The 12,837-nt window shown below is 41.2% G+C and overlaps 1 protein-coding gene across 6 annotated transcripts in view; it reads right to left on the bottom strand.

Annotated features, from left to right (window-relative positions):
* Positions 1 to 12,837, bottom strand: part of tjp1a (tight junction protein 1a) — an 86,423-nt gene that overhangs the window by 63,787 nt on the left and 9,799 nt on the right. For all 6 annotated transcript variants that reach the window (XM_047581720.1, XM_047581719.1, XM_047581726.1 and 3 more), the window contains exon 2: positions 7,226 to 7,439. In XM_047581720.1, the coding sequence (XP_047437676.1) occupies positions 7,226 to 7,439 (214 nt within the window). The remainder of the gene's footprint in view (positions 1 to 7,225; positions 7,440 to 12,837) is intronic.

Raw genomic sequence — 12,837 nt, forward strand, 5'->3', positions numbered from 1 at the left:
CCATATGACCCTGTATTAAATGAGGCCTTCACACTTTCTGGCTGCTGCTGTGGATGTCGTAGATCATCGCTTCGTCTATCTATAGAACCGACATTGATCCTGCCTGCCCTTCCTGCCTGACATTAAGGATGCACAGTGCCGGGGGATGAGCTAACATGAGGGGCAGGGAGCACGTCATTATGCAGAGAGCTTCATGTCTTTAAAAAGCTAATGAATCACTATGATCAAAACGAAAGCCATAGGGGACTTGAAAGCCTATAGATTTGCTGGTGGTTAATGGGGAACGCCATTAATGAGAGGCTTCACTGGCTGTCCCAGATGGGCAAGACCCTTCATTAATGGAAAGCAGCACAAGCACAATTACTTTTACAGGCAATAGTCCTGCTTAATATCAACAAGTCAAAGTACTTGTGATTGTGTAGCCAAACAGCTGCAGGTAGCTTGATTTTCATTTTCATTAATTGTTGCATTATTTATGTAGGTGCACTGCACATCTGTGGTGACATTAGCCGAGACTATGCTGTATTAAGTTGCTGCTTTATAAACAGATGCAGTATGAATGCAGAATGTTAATTCGTCATCGCTGAGAGGTTCAGAGATTGCCGCTAATGAAAATCCAACATCTCCTACGTCCTTACAGCTTCACATTTAACTGGAAAAAAACACAGCAGGTGACGGGCTGCACACCTCCAACTTCTCAGCAACCATCTCCTTTCTCCACCGTGCCTTGATGCTGTCTCACAGACTCCTGCTGCGAGCTGCATAAAATCAGATCACAGCAGCTCACAGGAGGATGAACACATGTTCAGTTACTGAAACAGCAAAAGTTTGTTTACCCACCCTCACAATTCACACCTGTAACAAACCACTTTTACTGTTGAGTAAAAAGTGAGTTATAACGTCTGTCAGATAAATGTAGCTGTATGCATACAGTATGTAATGAAGAGGTTATGTAGAGATATACACAGATCAGGCATAAACTGGCATGACCACCTTCCTAACATTGTTCAGGTCTCCCTTGTTCCTCCAAACAGTTGAGACTCAACATCCCACAGATACTTGATCAAGGATCAAGGAGTGTCATTCCTATGGGGTGGGGGTGTCTGGTCTGGTCTAGGTGGGTGGTACATGTCTAAGTAACATCCACACGAATACCAGGTCCAAATGTTTCCCAGCAGAACTTTGAATTGTCACATGATGGTCAATGTTAGTTACCTCTCCTGTGAGGTTCAAATGTTTTGTCTGTTCAGTTTAAATCAATGTGGAAATACTGAAAAAAACTACCCTGAATTTGTATTTAGGCACATAGTAATAGCAGCAGCTGTAGCTGTAGAAACACTTGGTAAAACAAACAACATTTATTGTATTTGATGTGTGATTATTGGAAGAAATGTCACATTTTTGTTTCTGCAGCTACAACGGAGTATAGTAACAATGTGAAACCACAGTAATTAACTATCCCAATATTTGTTTGTCAGGAGGCGGTGTTTTTCTCAGAGGTAGCTTTACATGTGATTCATCTTGCTGTGAAAACAGACACCTTTATACTTGTATTGATATTCTATATGCAGATGTACAACCTGCCCCCTCCAATCCCACCATGCATATCATTCCTATTACAATGACAGCCCCGATCAGATGTTGCTCTGGTTCTTACTTTGATGTTTATTTTCGTATTCTGTTCAACATGATGATTAAATCAATAGTGAAAACAAACATACAGTGTCTCTAAAGGAGCCAGTCTTTGTGTGTCACTCTCAGTAATAAATGTATCAGTGCTGCCCCTAGAGGCGGGCTAAGACACAACTGGCAGAAGGTGTAGCTTTCTCTGTATTTCAACACAGATCTTCGTAAGATGTGAGTGTGTGTCCATGTATCACTGCACACACAGACAATAATCACACCCTGTAACAGATTAACTAATATGTCTTCAAATGTGTCGCATATGAAAAATGTACTTTAGTTACATTTGCTATAAAAAAAAGAAAAGTGTTATCCACCAAAGCAGCCAATCCTGCAAACAAAATTCAGCGGGTTTAGTTAATTTTCCAAAGTAATGATCATCCGAGAAGCTTAGTGCTGCTGTGGAGTTATTAATTTAATCAATTTATTACCACTGTTGCAGCTGGAGCAGCTCCAGTCGAGACAAAAGGCAGGAGCACGTGACATAACCACAGAGGCTGCAGGTGATTTTCAGCAGCCCGTTTCAGTTCAGGTAAGACAAACGACTTGTATGTGGAATGCAATTTTGCACCATTGTGCTTTGAGAACAAGGGATGAAGAGAATGAGTTATAAGGTGTCTGCCGAGCCTCCCGTCTGTCCAGGAAAATATATATTCATCTAATCCTAACATCCTGTACTCTGCTGTCAAACCATTCTCTCATCCCTCACAGATCCCATCCATGTCATAACCTCCACTCCTCCCTCACATTTATCACTCGCTTTTTCTCTTTTCCACTCTCTCTCCGTCAGTGGGTATTTGAGGGTGTGCCATCTCTGGCCGGCAGCCATCAACCCGGCAGAGAACTGACAGATTTGTCCCACCATCAAGTACTCAGTAAAGTTAATACTAGGAAAATGTGGAATATTTGAAAACAGGTCTGGAAGCTGGATTAAGAAATGCTGCTCAACTCTGGATAACTTTAAGTTGATTTTACTGGGTTTACCTCTTGGAGTTTCAAGAACAAACAATATATCTAAGTGAACATCTACCATTTGTTACTAGTGCTTTCGTCGCCTGTTAAAAAGTGCAGATCTTAAGTTCAACCACTAAAAAGGATGCTTTTTGAATGACTCATTCTGAGTATACATAGTTTGAAAGCATTTCTAATATGGAGAGTCAGTCTAATTAGTATATCAAATGCAATACAGAATACATAGTATTATATAAAATCTATAGCCCCCTACAAACCACTTAATAGTTGAATTATAGAAATGATGTCCCATTTAGAATAAAACATCATTCAAGATGACAAAGCATACTGACACAAGCCAACTGAACTGGCTTGTAAGAATGGCCGACACGGGGCTTAACAAATCTTGGCTGGTTGACAACCGTCGCTACTCACGACGCATGCAGGCCAGAGACAATAGATTTAAAAACTCTGCTATACTCTGGAATACAGGGAGCTTTACCTGGACTGCACTAGCCACTCACAGGCTAACAGTCATGCATTGATTTCTCACATATTTGATAAGCTTTACAAAACTTACAGTAGGTGACAGACCAGGAAATGAACATCTGGAAACATCAGCATCTATAGCATTCTTTTTACCGTAACTCTCATGTAAAACTATTTGTGTATTCTTGGTGTCTTTCTTGGACATAATAACCAATACATACAAAAGCCAGAGGCCAGGTAGGTCTACTGGGAACCCAACCAGAGGGCCCAGTGATCAGATGCTGCCCTGTGCCACCAAAACACTGTGTACTTTCAGCTCAAGGACTCTGCATATCAGGTCATACTTTACAGCAACGCACATGCACACACACACATCTATCTAACCAACCGAGTGACAGTGTTGTGAGGAATCAATCCCTTCCTCCACAGCGAACCACACACTGGCAGCTACTTTGCATTTGGAGACAAATAGAGGAGCTATTGGTCGGTATTGAATAAATAACAGCTCCTCAATGAGCTCGCCCAGTTTAACCAGAGAATTTTCATTTTCATTTTCTTTCATCACATAAAAATAGCTTCAAACTAAAGGAAGAATACGCTGCATTATTAAGTAGATCATTTCTTTCATCCATTATTCATGCTTTAAATTTACGATCGTGGACATCTTGCGATGTTCCACAGCGGGGAAGAGAGTGGAGGCTAATGTGTTTGTGTAACGTGCCACCAGCAGCCAATACTGATGCACGGAGTGAGAGGTCCGTTGGGCGAAATGGACACTGATGTCTTTTTTTATTCTGCACTTTCTACGTTTTTAGTGCAAACAGAGAGGTGTAATCGAGAATCTCTGTGCTCAAAAGTCATATGAAAACAAAGAGCCAACCAGAATATTTTAAAGAGAGAATGTTTACACATCGATATTTAACGTTACTATAAATCTTACAGCCGGAGGACAGAACAGTTGGAGAGACCGAAGAAAAGGGAGGTTGATCTCCAACGCACAGGTTCTCTTGTGCCTGTGTTTGAGGACTATCCCTGCCGATGGAAGGTCTTTAGAGGCAAAACTGTGAAGCATCACTTTGATTTTCACTCTCTCCACAACTCTGGCTTCGATGCCTGAAATACTTTCAGCCGTAATTACATCAGTGTATGTTATAAATTCAATGTTTGACGGCAGAGAAGGAAACTAAGGGTTTGTACCAGAACAAATACTGATAAATGAGACTGTATATGTGTATTGAAAGTTCAATGTAATACTGCAGTTTTTTAATCTAACAAATGTGGTTTAATTAGAACTTGTTCCAGACATTGAAGGCTTGAATGCACTGTCTGTACTGTTGTTCTTTTGAATGATCTGTGGTTAACTGACCTCCCTCACTAAAGACATGTGAACTATCTTTGCACAGATATTGTCCACGGTTACTGCTAAATTAACGATGACTCTGAAAATGAATGAAATCTGAAAGATGTCATCTGTGAAAAAAAGTCTAACATGGCAGTCCTGCTACTATTCATGGTTGGCCAAAAAATGTGAAGCAGAGAAAGGAGCCTTACAAGAAGAAGTTCAGAGGAAGGTGAGTCTGACCTACTGATAAATGAGCTTCGGAGTTATTTCAGCCATTTCCAGGTCTTTTTCAGGATGTCTGCGATTCAGTTGATCCTGAGCAGAGGTTGGCAGCATGTCTCTGGGAGGGGCACGCGGTTTATTTAGCCAGTCGATTTCACGTGCGGTGGGTCTGTGCTTCAATGCAAGCGACACAAGGTTGCATTTACAGTTAGCTGTAGTGTAAATTAAATCTTACACATCTCCTTAAAACTCGGCATTTGGAGTCACTTAGGTAAAGCACCTGGTGCAGAGCTATAAATACTCCAGCTCATCAGTCAAACCCCTGTTATTTATGATTTAGTAGCAACCAGTCGTCACTGCCATAGCCGTTGTGTGTCCTGTCCTGTGGCATTAAAACACTACATTAAAACCGTCTGCATCCACCCTGCTTAACTATGTTTCTCACTCACCTATTCACACACCAATGGTAGAAGCTGCCAAGCAGGATGCTGGCCTGCCCCCGAGAGCAAACCCAGGTTCAGGTTCAGCCCAAGGACACTTTAGCCAGCTTACACTTGGCAAGGGATTGAACCGCAAGCACCTGAGCCACAGCCACCCACACGACACCATCACATTCACATAGTACAGCATTAGCGTAGCGTCTTAGGTGTGCGCTCTGACGCTAGTAAATTTCTTCAATTTCAACAGTTTGAAGAAAAAAAAGCAGCTGCAATATCTATTTAATTGTTATATGAAAATATACCAAGAATTGAAATCACAGTGGTGCCATTGTCAGTACAAGATAAAAATAAGACCTTTCAACCCAGCTTTAATCCTCAGTAACAGTGTTGCTATATTTGGATGACATATATCTTACTCGACCCAAAGTGTGCCGTGACCACTACAAGTTTTTGTTTTTGCAGACGACGTAGGTGCAAAGTCACATCTAACTTTCATTCGCCATCTGCCTCTACAGCTCCAGTACAAGCCACCTCTGCTCACTCATGTCTGCATGGTTAAGGAAAAACAACCACCTCTGATTTAAGCCAGACGGCTGCCTGCCAAACATTTATGCCGCAGAGCACTCAAGGTCGTTTTAAAAAATCTATGAGTTATATTTTCACCTCTGTCTCAAAATTAGAAACTGACAGGAAACTTCATGCCAGCAGTCAATCAAACTCATGCGTCTTCCAGTGTGTGTTTGTGTTAGTTGCACCCTTCAGGTTGGTGAGGCTGTGCTGTGTCATCTCTGAGCTCGTCCCTGACTGTCACCCCCACCCCGCGACTTCCTCCATCCAGCTTCACCTTCAACTCTCCTTCACATCAATAATGGAGTAATTCCTGTGAACTGCAAATGCTGCCTCGCTTAAACGTAGCCTTAACGAGCCTCACTCTGACGACAGGCTGGCTGATGTGCAGGAGAAGAGCCATAATCACTCCAACACAGACACACCAGGCAACCCTCAATTAAGGCCATCTAATGTACTGGACACCCACAATGAGCATGCACGCACTTAAACACATGCACATATATACGCTGCACACTGTCAGCATGGAGAGGAAGGATGGGGGTGGATGAGGAGACATCACACTGTGAACATTTATTAAAGGAGACATCCACAGAGGGTCAACACATAAAGAAAGTAGCAGGAGGGGGCAAGGAAGACATTCAGTGTGCTGTGCAGAGAGAGAGAGATTTATCTGTGTGTCCACTGTAGTCCCCACGCCCCCAAAAAAAGAGCCCGCATTAGTAGCAGGTTGGCACGCTTTCACATCATAAACCGTTGGTTGCTTTCCCAAATATCACACATCACTCATGGTCCAAACACACACACACACACACGCACACAAGCACGCATGAGTTGACCAGTGGACGGAGAGGGCCAGAGGCAGTTCTCAGCTCGATGGACAATCCCAGAGTTAGGAGGGGTTTTTAGTTCCAAGCAGCTTACCCAATCATTTATCAGATTAATACTTTTCATGAGAATAAACCAGTCATAGAGAGAGGCATATGGAATGTGCTAAAATGTGCTCATGCGAAATATTGCATAACAGACGGCCGTCCTGTCTGTGAGTGTGTGCGGGCGCGTGTTTATAAGCGTGCACTCGTATTAGTGCTGTAGCCTGTGAAAATGTTAAATCTGAATGAAACCATTAGGATAAAAAAAAAAAATCTGTTTGGACTTCTTGGACATTTAGTCTGCGTGGAAACAACAGGAGTTATAATTTAGTAAATGTAATCACAGCTTTTAACACAAGACTACCACTTTACTCATTTTAAATCAGGGTGTCCAGGCCAGAGTTATTTCTAAGCATATTTACATGGTACTGTTCTACATCCAACTTCTCAAATCCTAAGGATCTAAATGACTTGAGAAAACTGAACTTCTTTGGATCTTGTACTGCTGTTAAAAAAAATAAGCTCAGAATGTGACCAAACGTGAACAATTTTCTGACATTAGGGTAAACAGTTAATCAAATAATTGACTTAGTCAATCAATCTACACCATAAATGCACTCAGTTCTCCTCCTATATCGTGTGACGTGTGAGGGTCTTACGTTGGAGTCAAGCAGGTCGATGCTGTCCAGGCTCTTGCTGCGGTGAATGCGGCCTTTGATGCGACGCAGGGAAGGTTTACCTTGGCTCATGGGCAACGAGAGGGTGGAGGTGGCAGGCATTGCCATAGCACCAGCGCCACCAGTAGCACCTAAAGGCCCATCTGAAGTCCCGGGAGCACCTGAGGGGGACGTATCTCCATCTGGTGGGGTCACCCTGCGAGAGACAGACGAGGAAGGAGAGATGGCGTCAGTGATGCAGGCAAAAGATACCAGGTCAACAAGGCATAAAGGATCTTCAGTTATTTTTGCTGCAGCCATGTTTCCCCCGCCTTATGTTACAGACAATCTGTTGACCCAATCAAGTAGAGAGGCATCTGTTTACTATGTTTGTCTTCCTACACCATGTCCCTGACTGAAATCACATGGCCACAGAGAGCTGAAATGATTTGGATACTTAAAGCTGCACAATCTGTATACATCACCAATTGTTTTTATTGTTATCATTATTATTATTATTATTTTAAATCTTCCTGCTCATCAATCAACATTTTTAGCCAAACCTCTGATAAACTGATAGTACAGCATCAAAAAATCGTATTCCATGCGCAAATATACTGTGTATCAACTGAATCTACCTGTTATCTCCTGTGGTTGTCTAACAGTCACGATGACAAAGATGACATACTGTAGTTATATTGCTTCATTAGCTTAGATACACTATCGAAACCTTCTGGGTATGGCTCAAATCTTGAATGTGGACTGAAAAGCTTGACGTAACCGCACCCATTAAATACCACACGGTTCACAATGACAGTGGTTTCCGCCAAGAAAGAGCAATCCACATCACACACAGGGCTAGCAGGCACTGTTGCATATCTGGGGGAAACCAGAAAGATGCCCCGAGGATGAACGTGACGTAACTTTCCCTTTGCTGCCTTTACTTTTTTTAAAGGACATCATCTCCTGCTGGCTGTAGTGGCATTCAAGCAACTGTGAGTAATTGGGCTGAATGTCAGCGGGTATTATTAAGCCACAATGAAGCTGCTTTGCTTCGTACATGCTATTAATGGGAATTTCCAAGGCAAACTGAGGGGAAGTGTCAGGGAAAAAATAACACTCATTGTAATGACCATTCCAGCCTCATTCCTTAAAACGAAATTAAATTAAAAATCGAAGTGGACCAAAATAACCGTCCCTGAGAGGAGAAAATGTCTGTTTGTTGTTAATAGCCTTTAACATTTAGTTAAATTGTATTGGCACGGTCAAGGAAAAGGAAAGACATAAGGAATGACTGTTTTGACACAGTTTTATGTGGGAAGTAATTTCTATTTCTATGTCTAACAACACCCAGCTAAATGTACAGCTTCACAAACATATACTTCTGTCATGCATCAGAGAAAGAAGAAATATCCAGAGCCGACATCTATGAATCCTTCATCTAACATCAAAACGATCTAGATGTATAAATAGCACTGCAGGCCCAAGGGAAAGCAATTGATTCATATGTACATTTCAGAATGCTCCCAATTTATGTGTTTCTCTCTGAAACGTCTTTCTTGGTCAAACATATTTGGATTGTAAATGTTGCTTTGACAAAAGCTATTTCAACTGGCAAACTATTTGGTAATTATTGTTTTTTTTTAATGACGATTCACTGAGAAAACAATTAAGTAGCCAATCGAGTTAATATTCAGATTAATGAAAAAGATTATTGGTTGTAGCAAGAATAACTCTGCAGCACATTCATTCTTTGTGTCATATCACGCAGGAGGTAGACTATTTGTTGCATTTCAGAGGTATCACAGTGACAAGGCATCAGTCAAAGCCATGTGCCAAGCTGTTAGACTGAGTTAAGGTTGACAACACATGACAGTCACAAGGGAGGAGGAGAACTTATTGACAGCCTGTCGGCCTTCCTTAACGTGAGAACACATTGAGACGTGTTGATAGTCTGTCAGGCATTGTCATAGGGCTACTACTCTTATATTCAGTCGTGGAAGTTGGAGAACCGAGGCAAACAGTTAACTCATAACTGAATGTATGAATGTGTTCATTCGTCTGTAATTTGACTCGTTTTATTCAGTTTGAGGATTTGTCTCACCTGTAAAAAAAAAAATTGATTTGCCTTTCGTTGCACTTTAGTTAAGACCATAAAGACACTTACCGACACATAAGAGCCCTTCAGCAGGAAAACATAATGATAATATAAATTGATTCTTTGAAGTCCAAAGAGATGGACATGGGGATTTGGACTGGGCTAATCCCTTCCCTCTGAACTTTGCCTCAATAGTAATACTTGATGGTTTTCCAAAACATATTCATCATGGTAATTCTGTTGCTGTTTATTGACAGGCCTTAATGCTTCCAGTGTTGCTTCATACAATATAATCCAATAATGCTGACTACCTGTAGCTCATTACTTGTACCACAGCGTGTGCCGTAAGCACTTTACACCTGAATTTAGAGCTGAGGCTTGTCAATACATGTGGTCTCTGCTGTTATGTCCACTAAAGGGTATGGATTTCAAAATGTGTCTTTTGATAAAGGGTTCAATACTGACAACAGAAGGAGTGGTTCGATTACAACCTCAAAACAGGCATTCATTCTGCCGTCACTTGTTTTTCTTTCTTTCTTTCTTTTTTCTTTACTTTATTTGATGTGAAAAGGCTAAAAAAAAAAACAAAAAAAAAACGTGAGGCAGATCAATACCGCGCACAGAGTACAGTGTAATAGCTGCACAGTATCTCAGCAGAATACTTTTTACTTAATAGCCTGGAGACCTGTTTTGTATCAGCCATGATTCATAACAAACAGTCTGATTTAAATTACACACGTGCTGATTTACTACCTTGTTGTTCCCATGGAAAAATTCAGAGCCAAAGCAAGTGGTAGGCACTGTGCTCTGATTATACCCTGGATCCTTTTAATGGAGGAGGAGACGTAACGGAATAGACCAGAATTACTGTTATCATCCTCGACTCTGTAAACTGAAGTTTTACGTTTTAGCAAGAGTCTAAAGCCATGGTAACAAGCCTTTGACGCTGTGTTTATTGCACATACAGGGCAAATGCTGGTTGTATTCAGACATAATTACAGCATAGTTAGGTTGCCAATGACTCACAAAACAACACTTACAAATGTGTAAGGCCTTTGGTTAGAATTTGATCAAAATCGACCCCGTTCAGAGGGTTAAATAGAAATGTTTCTGATCTCCATCATGGAGACTACAGCCCTGGACATGTAAACATTTCAACCTCCTTAAAAATTCAATCATTACTGTTTTTTATTTATTTTTATCAGTTTAGCATGCTGACACGCTAACAATTGCTAATAAGCACTAAATACATGGTAAAAGAAAAAGAACTGAGGCTCAGCAAACATCTTAGAATGAGGAGAACACACGTTAAATTTAATCACGATACGTCTCCTAGTAGCTGAAAAAGCTCCCTTGACTGAAGTGATACCCTGACCATCACTTCATGGTTTCAATTTCTGAAGTGTTCAGAAACTCTGTTTAAGATAAACTGAGAAATCAATAAACATAAATGTGCTGCCAGTAAAGCCTTTTTGGTGCAGCTTTGCACATTTATCAGCTTACGCACAAATAACCATGATAGGAGATTATTTTATTAACCTCCTGTCATGTAACAGCCAGCAGGCTCCGAACAGTACTTTTAAAAAATAGTTTTCCTTAAATCTCATGATATACGTACACCAATCAGCCACAACATTAAAACCCGTGACAGGGGAGTTAATAGCACTAACCATCTTGTGACAATATGTTCTGCTGGGAAACCTTTGGACCTGACATTCATGTGGATGTTACAGATACATGTACTGCCCACCTAGACCAGACCATACACCCCCACCCCACAGCAATGACACTCCTTGATGGCAGCCGTCATCCCTAGCAGGATGCAGCCTGACACAGACACACACACAAAAAAATCCTTTAGGAAAAACTGAAAAAAAAAAGAAGAAGAAGAAGAACAGCACAAGGTGTCAACCTGGTCACTAGATCCCAAACTGATCAAGTATCTGCGTGATGATCCGCACAGACCCCTCCCCTCAACCCATAGGACCCAAAGACCCCCACTAACAACATTCTGTTACCAGACACCACAGGACACCATCAGTAGGACCATGTCCATTCTCTGAGGAGTCAGCTTTTTTTTGGCACAAGGGAGATTTTGAGTCACAGTCCAAGAGTGCAGTGCACTCTCTGTACCTGAAGCTTTTGTGTATTGACTTTCACTGACAGAGAGCAGCCGGGCCCCTTGTCCTGGTAATCCCAGTGTAACCTTCACAACCTTTACAGTATTACCTCTTCACTGACACATCAAGCAACAGCTCATGAATCTCAGAGAACCTCTAAGAATGAGGAGTGCTGTCAGGGACTGCATCTGTGTGGTGGTCACCAACCCGTAGCGCACGCTGCTAATCCCACACCAGTAGATAAAATAAAATCACAGACTGGAGATGAGGAAAATCTGGACACGTTGGCACATTTGATGCATCATTTCTTCCATGACACATTGTTATATGACATGAAAAATATGTTTTTTTACAAGAACACATAAGGAATAATCAGTTTCATAACTTTGTTTTTAGGCTATGTTCTGCAAAAAGCTTGGATAAAAACTACATCAGACACGTATCAGTATATTATGTTATGACACAATACAGACTAAAAGACCACACCAATTTAACACTGCAGCCCAGTGTTGGACTCATGATGGGTTTTACAACAAAAAAAAAAAAGTTGTACAATGTTGCAAAAACTGTAAGCATACTTTAATGATTCCAATCAGCAGAATCCTCTTTTAAGACCAACTCATATATAAGTATATATATTATAAACTGTACGTTTTATAGTCACAAAAAGCCAAATAAACTGGGTGCAGATGTCAAAACTATACAGAATTCCAGAAGTAAGACTTCTCATTTGTCTCTAGCCTATGCATGATTTATCATCATTGATTATGCAGGATTTTAGGATGATACATTGAGCCACGCAAGACAGTGGATAAGACATAGTCTGGCTGTCAGTGCAGACAGAAGTTTCCTTTTTCACTGCCTCTGGAAAAATATGGTGAAACTCACAAGCAGGCTGAAGTGCACTCACCAAGTGTACCCAGAGTGACCTTCTGCGCTAAAACAAACAAACACTGCCTCGTGTTTTACAGCGCAAAAAGAAAGAAATAAGACACATTTGGCACTAACTACAGTCAGAGGTGAAATTTATGAATATTACATGAACCTTCAGCCTAAAATAGAGTCTCCTCCTGCCCTGGATTTAAGAGATCACTGGCAAAGCTTTACAGATTACCCCATCCCAGAATCCCTGCAATGTGTAAATGCTACAGACTAAGTGTGGAAAAATCATTCCACAGAAAGGTAAAGAAGAGAACCTTAGCATATCTCAACAGAACACCTATTGACATATGCATGGGCTGTCAATGATATCACATGACCTCATCAGATGTTGACGTAAGAGTTTTAAAATTTCCATTTTGGTCCGACTTAAAGGACTGAGGTTCAAATGAGGGTAATCATGTGACACTATCTTAAGAACAGCCACAAAGTCATCTTATGCTCAGCTGCTGCTTCCA

Source organism: Mugil cephalus, chromosome 3 (assembly GCF_022458985.1).
Source record: "Mugil cephalus isolate CIBA_MC_2020 chromosome 3, CIBA_Mcephalus_1.1, whole genome shotgun sequence".
NCBI classification, from domain to species: Eukaryota; Metazoa; Chordata; class Actinopteri; order Mugiliformes; family Mugilidae; genus Mugil; species Mugil cephalus.